The following is a 9,165-nucleotide window of genomic DNA, read 5'->3' on the forward strand; positions in this document are numbered from 1 at the left end:
TCAAAGGCATGATGAGCTGGGTGCTTCACTTCCTCTGAAAGCAAATGGAAATTACTAGCCTGATTGCAATTTGTGCTTTTCAGGGTGTCCTCCTGTTCCCTTTTGTATTTTATAGACATCAAATATAATAATGCTAAGAAAGACTAATACAAAGAAAACATATAGGCAGACTGGAATCCTAGGCTTGGCTCCATTACCTATAACAGTAAGAGCCAGAAGGCAGCTCACCAACCATTTTTAAAAGAAAGTATCCCCTTTTTTTGTAATAAACCCATAGATATATGGCAAGTGAGAAGTGGGAAGCAGTATGTGTACAAGTTACAGACTGCTAGGCATACTTTGATCACTTCTCTGGCAGAATCAGCTGTGAAATGCTCTCTTCTCAGGATGAGTTAATAGAATAAATGCATTTTAATTCAGCCTTTTAAAACCTCACCTTGAAATGTCAGGCTTCGGTAAATTTTCCCAAGTGATGCTGCAAGTTCCTGCTCCCACTAATTTCCTGGTGCACTGTATGAATGTGCCCAGTGCAAACAATAGAATCTGCCCACTTGTGTCATTCATCCATGACATCTAATTATTCTCCCTTGTCACCTGCTTCCAATATTGGCTTCCCACTCTGCATTTTTACTCTTCCACACTGAGTACTTTCAGAAACCCTTGCACCTTCCCATCAGCACAGAAAAAAACGTGAAATCTAAAGCATAACCAGAAAGAGTTAAAACTGATTTGGAATTACAAACTTCAGAGTCCGTTTTAAAATATGTACAACAAATTCCCAAGTTCTCCTCTCCACGAACACTAACAGGTCCTTTAATATTTTGCAGTGTAGGATTGTTTGTCATCCCTTATATTTTACACACACACACATACGTGTACACCCATGTCTCATTAGAGGCCCCACCGGGATGGGCTATAAGCTCACTTTCCACAGGAAAGTTACCCGGTTGACATTATTGAGAAGCTCTTTAAAATCTAGTTATAACATAATTACTCCAGTTGTTACAATAGACTCAGTGAATAAAATAGACTCAGAAAATGTCTTTACCCTCTTGGGAAACACAGTCATTTCAATACTAATAATGCGTTATGGTATTGCCTCTGAAAGGAACTATTTGTAGTTTATAGTTATAGAGATTTTAAGTTGAGGGCTTTTACTCAGTCACACCTTTTATAGTATGTGTTATATATCAGGATAAATTATGCCCAAGTGCAGAGGCAGGAAGCCCCTGGGACTTTTAGTTGGAGTTGGTCTGTGCTGTGAAACTGAAAAAAGGACCCAGCCAGAGATTCAGCTGGGAAGAAGAAAAGCAGTCAAAGTACAGATCTCTGGGCATGCAGAGAAGGTTTGGCAGGCTCGACAGGGTTTCTCCACCCTGCGTGAACTAGTTGCTTGCTCCCACAGCATCCTCTACACAATCACTTCACCTCCCCCTCTTACCTGCTTCTCCCCGGTCCCATCAACTTCATCCCTCTTCTTTTCATTTATCATACAATGCGAGTGACCCCTCCGAAGTAACTCCTGCCTTGCCAAAAAAATCATGGATCTAATAGGCCATTTGCCGCCATCACGTTGCTCACTCTGCTTTTGTCTTATACCTCATCCCTATCTCTGAGTTTACCAAGAGTACAATGCACTCATGATCATTCTCTTTATGTAATCCAAACCTGACTAGCATGGGATAATATCACTCAGAGTGAAGAATATGTCATACCTGTACAGTTCCAGCATATTTTGTGCCAACACCAAGCATTGGGCAGGATGTTACTTGTTTCCACATATAGATCAATAAAGTGGCAGGCATCTTCTCACATTCATCACTTTTAACTTGACATAGCACATGTGAAACATTGAAATATAACTCAATAAATACATAGGTATGGGCAAAATCAGCATTATAGTTTACACAATCTGATTCCAGGACATTTTATGAGCCTCACATTTTGCTTTTTTTCACATCTTTGTGACCTGACCCTTTTCTAAATAAAATATGCAATCTTGTTTTTACATTTTTGCAGGGTCTGGGGCCACATTTTATCTTCATCAAAATAACCTTAGAAATTTGAAAATGCTGATTTTTTGTAATAGGATCATTTTTGTTGTAAAACAGTCTTAAGCAAAAATAAATATGTAAAATTTACAAAACCTATAATTTTCAGATTTTGTCATTCTTTTCCACATCCCTAATTCTGACTCAGAAAACAAAACCCAAGCTGCATTATCCAAGATGCAATTGTTGTGGAATCATATTTCAAGTATCTCATTAGCTCCTGTCATGATACCCTAGATGTTCCAGCTTGCAGGATCTTTATAAAACTGCTTTCCTTTCTGAAAATGCTTCCTGCTCCTTTTTCTTGTATGTCTTTAATAGCTTTCTATAAAGGTAATAAACTCTTTGCTCTTCTTGGCTCTCAAAGAAGGAGGCTGAGATTTTTCGGCACAAGCGGTGTGCATAGGTTTCCAGAAATATCATGGCATATATAATGCAAAATAGCAGTCCAACAACAAGCGCCACAGAGTTGTTAGGTGGGCTAGCCAGCTTCCTAGTGCAGTCAGCAGAAACAAAGGTCAGATTCTGATGGTAACTTCTTTGAAAGTCTATAGCCGTTGGTCGTCCATAAAGGAAAAGACTTGAGAGAAAGGGCACAATGTTTACTTTGGCCTGAAACAAAGAAAATAAAAGCTTCAACAGAAAGCTTAACAAGTAATCTGGCCATTACAAAATATCACTTTGTCAATGGGAAATCACGGTTATACTTTATGCAGGTTCACTGAGATTGGGAGCTTAAAATGTATACCTTTTGGGCTGTGACTGAAAATGATAATATGCTTATGTGGGTATATTATGGCAGCGGTAGTTCACTCTTTAGAATGTGGGTTAAATAATTTCTCAGTCCATGAGTTTCTGGATATAAATTGTAATTGGATTTAATCACCAATGGCAGCTAGGAAAAAACAAGCTGGATGCATCATGAGATGATCATACTTGCTTCTGAAACATCCAGAAAAAGGGAAAGGAAATATTAAAGCAAGAAGATTAGAAAACAAGAAATAAAAGAACATTGGAAAAGGATTTTAAATATATTGACACTGGAAAGGGTCCAAAAGGGCAAATGGGCCTAAACAGGGAAAAAAACCCTATTAGGAAAAGATCTAGCATATTTTGGGCATTGTATAATCATGTATAATCATGATTTAACACTAGCCACTCTCTGAGGCAAGACATCACATGAGGTCTGAGGAAGTGCTAGGATCCTACTTTTTCAAGAGGAGCACCTTAAGTATCTGTAGGTGTGTCTACACAAGACGCTTTACTGTGCAGTAGACTAATCTACTGCGCAGTAAAGTGGCACCATGTATATGTGCATGGCATTTACTGCACAGTAAATTAGTCTACTGTGCAGTTTGCTAGTACCTGTAAATACAGGCACTAGATTAACTGCACAGTAGTTACTGCACAGTAGTGCTTGTGTAGACACTGATGGGGAGCAAATTTGCTCTTGGTCAGTCACGCCAGTAGAAGGCAACAGGGGATGGGGGAGTTCTCTGTCGCTGGTCCTGGTGCTGCAGCCAATCAGAACTGGGATGGAGTCGGTCTCTGCCTAACACCCCCCTGACCCCCATCCTGGCACTGCCTGGCTCCCAGCTCCCCACAGGAGCTGGTAGCAGAGCAGTGCCAGAACTGGGGAGCTTCCCCACTCAGGCAGGAGCTTGCTGGCAGTTGTCCTACTTGTGGGGCAGCTACTGGTGAGCCCCCTGCTGGGCTGAGATTCCCAGGAGTGGGACAGCTTCTGGTGAGCCCCCTGCTGGGTGGCAAAGCCCCGCTGGGCACAGGACTTGCTGGCAGCTGTGTATCCTGATGTGCATGGGGTTGGGAGAGCTCTCTCAGCTGCAGTGGCATCTGTCTCCTGGCCCCATGCACATCAGAACCCCTCCCAATGTGCACGGGGCTGGGAGACAACTGTTGTTGCAGCTGGCAGAGCTCTCCTGGCCCTATGCTCATTGGGACCAGCCCCCATGCCCCCTGCCCACCCCTGGGCTAGCATCCTGGGGGAGCCTGGAGCTCCTCCTGGCTGCCACAGGGGTGCAGAGTAGAGCTGCGCCCATTGGGAGTGTATTTGGTCCCAAGAGGTTGCATATGTAGATGTGCTCCCAGGGAAGGCTTGCTGTGCAGTATTTTACTGATTACCTGCACGGTATTTTAGTGCACTGTAAACCTGTATTGCATTAATAGCACATGTAGATGCGCCCTGTGAGAATTAAGAGCATTCAGCCCCTCAGAGGAAAGAGCAGGACTATGAAGAATGTGGCCTTATACAAATATGTATATGCCTCTGGAGTGTGCTTGGGGACCACTTTGTGCTTCAGACGTCACTGTCCTTCTGAAATTTGTTCTGTTTATCTAACTCAGACATTTAGCTTTAGCTGGCAATGAAAGCTGGGCATTCCTATATTTAATGATGTAGACTAAGAACACTAGGATTGGCATTATTAGTAATACTATTATTTGAACTAGTGAACCTAGGATCCCAGTCACTTACATTATATTTTATGTTGAGAGTTACAGGCACTGTGGGAAGCTTAACCACCTCTTTCATTGCTGTGTCTGCCAAGTAGAAGGCAATGTGGTCTGTTGCTATGATCACCACTGTCATGAGCAGCACCAAGGTGAGAAGCATCATGCGCATGAGACACACCATTGTTTCCTCCCGCGAAAGCTTCAGGCCAGTTGATTTGATCAGGTTTTTGGGCAAGCAGGCCAGCAGGTTGGTTGTTTCCTTCTCCACAGCTAAACACTCCAGCTTCTTGGTGATATAAATGTTGTCAAATTGGAGGTTGGTGAGATAACTTTTCACATACCAAGCAGACTCAAAAAACAGAAAGGACATGAAGAAGCCAGCCACCACCCTGTTGCTTATGAGGACTGCACCCTTAACCAGCAGTTCAGCAGCAGAGAAATCTTCTTTTATCTTTTGACTAGCAAGGCCCAGCTGCTGCCTAATTACAGAGGTATTTTTATCTACAAGAAGCTGAAAAGGTCCATTCATGGGCTTCCAGACTAATAAGTTGTCAAAGACTGGTTTGATGTGGTGACCAAACTCCCAGGAAGCATTCCCAAACAGGGCAGTTGAATTCAGAAGACTCTCAGAGGAATTCTTACAAATGCACTTAATAATCTGCAGTATGGTTTTAATGTTTCCCATGATATTTGGTGTTATATTAACTGCCACAATCATGAAGCAGGTAGACAAGAGAAGCTTCCGGCCTTGTTTAGTACCTAGTGTAGGCACAATAATAGTGAACATGCAGCGGAAAGGATGCACCAAGAAAAGTGCCAGTAGAAGCAGAAAACTGAAGAAAGCAGCGGTTGCAGCAGAGAGATGGGGTGGATACTCTAGTGAAGCGAACAACCAGTTGTAGAAGAGGCCACCTATTAAGGCTGTGATACAGCAGCACTGCAGAAATAAGGCCAGGAGCTCATTGCAGCTGGATGGAACTGGCTTGGAGTAGGTAGACCATGCGGCTGATATGACTTCCTGTATCTTTGGAAACAGAACATCTTGGCCGTAGATCCAGCCTCTCCACCTGCACAAAAAGAACCAATGGATGCAATGATACAAACCAGAAGTCTGTGTAAAACAGGCAGGGAGAGGGGAGGCAGAGTAACATCCAGTACCAAACAGTTCATGATAGAAATGGGACAAAAAGACTCTATCCAATGACTTTCCACTATTTTTCTGGGCACTGGGGAGGGCGTAAGGGTGAGGATACAGTAGCTGCAAGAACATGGCTTCTTTGAAATGAAGTACTAACAGGTCTCCTTCATGCCTGTCTTTCCCTGAAGATAACTTGTTTCTCACTTCTGTCTCTCTCTGCAGGCTGTAGAGCTTTGCTTAGCAACTGGGTCTTGGGAGACTTTCCTTCAAAACAGAACAGGAAAATCATAGAGAAGTAGGGCTGGAAAGTACCTCCAGAGGCCAACTAGTTCAACCCTCTGCCTGAGGCAGGATCCTCCCTATGCAAGATATTCCATACAAATCATAATCTAAATGGTACATAAGACTACCCTCAACCCTGATACAAGATAGACCTAGCACCCTAACCTGCCACAGGTAAAATAGGAGAACTATGGCAGCCAATGTCCTACCTCTATAAAATGTTGTCAATATATGCTCAAGAGATCCCAGGTAGAGGGCCACCCCCCCCTGCCCCCAACAGAAGAAGGCAAACCTCCCCTCCACCCCCACCCCCCCAGACCATACAGATCTCACCATTCCTTTCTGAACCCAAATATGGTAAAAATCTCAAAGTCTTTCTTGGAAGCTCAAAATTAGTAAATTGCAACTCACTAGCTCTCTCTCAAATATAATGTAGAATAATATTATACCTGGTCTGCAGGCTCTTTGGTACAAGGACAGTCTTTTTGCTTTTGTGTTAATACTTTAGTATAATAGGGTGATGACCCATAACTGGAGCTCCTGATACAGTAGTACAAACAATAGTACTAATAACAACATCAATACTACAATTATTATAATTGAGCAAGGCAGATTCTCTACAATTAGTCAATATTTGATTATAATCTATGAAGGCAGACTGGGATCTTTTCTTCTTTATAACATAAAAACCAGGGGACATTGCGTTAAAATGTGGCAAATTCCAAAGGCTAAAAGGCAGTATCTTTTCACACAATATGTGCTCATGCCTAGAGAAAGTCACCAAAGATAAGAATTTCAATATTCTAGAAGCATTGATTGAACATTTATATGAAAAGTAGGACTCCCCAGGATTAATTAAAGCAACCATTCTTGTAGCAGTGTTAAACCTTGTGTTCATGAAAAAGGCAGTCTCTAGCTGTTAGAGATGTGGATGAGATTTAGAGGGGAGCAGACTGCCCTGCACGCTGTGGGCTCCATATACCCTTCCCTAAAGCCATTTCTTGCCGGCCACTGGTGGAGACAGGCTTCTGGATTAAGTGGTCACATCTATTTTCTGCATCCTGTGACTAGCATCAAACATAGCCCCTGTTATTCTTTGGGAAGAGCATTTTTAAAGAGCAATTTTGGAACAGCTTTTCCTTGAATGTGCTACAGATACCAAGTCGGTTTCATAGACAGTGTGAGATTGAGATAAAAATGGATTCTACATACCTGGATCTGTGAAGATCCCCCATGCTCCACCGTAAGTGCTCGATGCTCCAGCAAAATCTCTTGCCACTTAATACATTCAACAGGAAATCTCAGGCATGACTCTCAAGAGATACGGGCAGAAGATCTCGGACAGAGGATCAGCTGGGGCTAGAGGAATTTTAAAATGGTTCAAATCATTGTGCAGGCTGGTGATTCCCAAGGTTTGTAGGCAAGAGAAACAAAAAGACCTAAATAAATGGAATGCTAAAAAGCAATGACGGAGTTCTGCTTGCACCTCTTCAGGAACATCTGCTGAAGTATATACACACACAAAAGCCTTGTGGTTTAAAACCCACAGAGGATATTACGAAGTACTGCCCGCCAAAAGCAGAAGTGTGAGCTGTCCAAAAGGAACTAATTACACAGGGTTTGCACATGCAGGAATTTATAACATTGGTCACTCGAAGTAATATTTATACTTCAGTGTAATCCTCTTTTTATTTTATTTTTTTCTGGAGTCTTTTATTTGCAAGTAATTTTTTGCTCCCTAATAATACCTGCCTTGGGATGATAGAGGATTTTGCTTTTGCTGTTGCTGTTTTAGGGTGAGGAACTCATTGTCTGCCCTGTTGAATTCACCCTGTCTCTCCAGACTTTCCATTAACCCTTCAACTTCCATGTTTTACAAAAGCGGTTTTAATTTGGCCATTTTTACCTACAGTCACATCAGGTCCCCTTCTTCCTAAGTAGGGTTGTATTGTTTCTGATAGGTATATTACAGTGGGTTTCAAACCGGTTCTCCTGGTCCGCTTTTATAAAGTCAATCTATGTTCACCAATAGTGATTGTTGAGCTCTGAGGTGTGGCAGGTGAGGGCAAGACGTTCATGTGCCACTCTAGTAGCATGAACTACAATGCCCAGAAGCCCCCAGGGGACAGGAAGAATGAACAGCAATGTGCACTACAACTCCTAGAAGGTAGAAGGGGGTAGGAGGAAGCAGCGAAAGCAGGGTTGGAGCATGGGTCACACAACAGTGAGGGAGATGTGTAGCCAGAGAGTCAGATGGAGTGGTGGAGCTAGGACTGCAAGCTGCAGCAGCGGGGCTCAGATGTGGAGCCTGAGAATTTGGCCTTTAAGCATTTTATGGGACCAGAGGCTGGTTTGGAGCCCTCTGGAGTTGTGGGAAGGTTTAAGGTTCTCAAGTGTATATATATATAACAGTGGCTGAATCTACATGAGTGGTGGACTGTGCAGTTGTGTTACTGTGCAGGCATTTAGTATTTGCATAAGCAAGTACTAAATGCCTGCACAGTAACAGGCATTACTGTGCAGTACCGTCACTGGACATTTTTTTCCCAACGCTACAGCACAGTAACAACGAGCTACTGTGCAGTTGCTCATTACTATTGCACAGTAGTATCATATCACGGCTAGTGCCGGCAATGCTGCTGTGCTTTAGCAATGAGCTACAGCACAGTAGCTTGTTGCTACTGCACCGTAGCATCTCATGTAGATGTGCCCAGTGTTAGTGTTTTCTACCGGCTACCTGTTCTTGGGTGATTTCACCACTGTCTCAGTGCTTACTTCCTGTTAGCCAAATCCAAAGTATACCTACCTTAATGTTAATGTTTATTTACCTGTGTCTGCACTCCTCTCCTTAGCCCATTGGCTTGTGACTCTAATCCCCATCATATGTAAAAGTGGGAACTCCTCTTTCTGGCTCTTGTGCCAGTTCCTGGGGTTGCAGAGTTTGGTACAGACATTAGTCACAGTATGTAATGCAGCTGACAGGTGCTCAGCAACTACAACCATATGCACAGTGGAACTGATAGAACAGAACAGAATCCAATTTGATTGCTTAAAAAAAAAAGCAAAATGTTTTTCCCTTGAAATCTTTCAATGAAAAGTTCATACTCAAACAAAATGTAAATGTTTCCTTTCAGCTGGCAATTTTCTGCCATTCAGGTCTTTAAAAGTGAAAAGGTGTTCAGTGTGAGATTTTTGGTTCCCCTCTTTTCTTCCCCACCTCAAGCC

At 42.7% G+C, this 9,165-nt stretch overlaps 1 protein-coding gene across 1 annotated transcript; it reads right to left on the reverse strand.

Moving 5' to 3' along the window:
- Positions 1 to 264: 264 nt before the first annotated feature.
- On the reverse strand, positions 265 to 7,810 carry OCSTAMP (osteoclast stimulatory transmembrane protein). The gene is made up of 3 exons (XM_019509730.1): positions 7,689 to 7,810; positions 4,543 to 5,587; positions 265 to 2,663 (listed from the first exon to the last, which is right to left on the reverse strand). Exons 1-3 carry the CDS (start codon positions 7,808 to 7,810, stop codon positions 2,310 to 2,312), a joined length of 1,521 nt encoding a protein of 506 aa, XP_019365275.1. The 3' UTR covers positions 265 to 2,309.
- Positions 7,811 to 9,165: the final 1,355 nt, after the last annotated feature.

This window comes from Gavialis gangeticus, unplaced genomic scaffold (genome assembly GCF_001723915.1).
Source record: "Gavialis gangeticus isolate Ggan-Ray unplaced genomic scaffold, GavGan_comp1, whole genome shotgun sequence".
Lineage (NCBI taxonomy): Eukaryota > Metazoa > Chordata > Crocodylia > Gavialidae > Gavialis > Gavialis gangeticus.

What these genes read in the sequence shown, in the direction of transcription:
- OCSTAMP (XM_019509730.1), bottom strand. Translation starts at nt 7,810, where the DNA reads ATGGAAGTTGAAGGGTTAATGGAAAGTCTGGAGAGACAGGGTGAATTC. An exon ending in CCTCTATCATCCCAAGGCAG is followed by an intron (nt 5,588 to 7,688) that starts GTATTATTAGGG and finishes CTTTTTGTGCAG; the next exon opens with GTGGAGAGGCTGGATCTACG. An exon ending in CTCTCAACATAAAATATAAT is followed by an intron (nt 2,664 to 4,542) that starts GTAAGTGACTGG and finishes TCTTTGTTTCAG; the next exon opens with GCCAAAGTAAACATTGTGCC.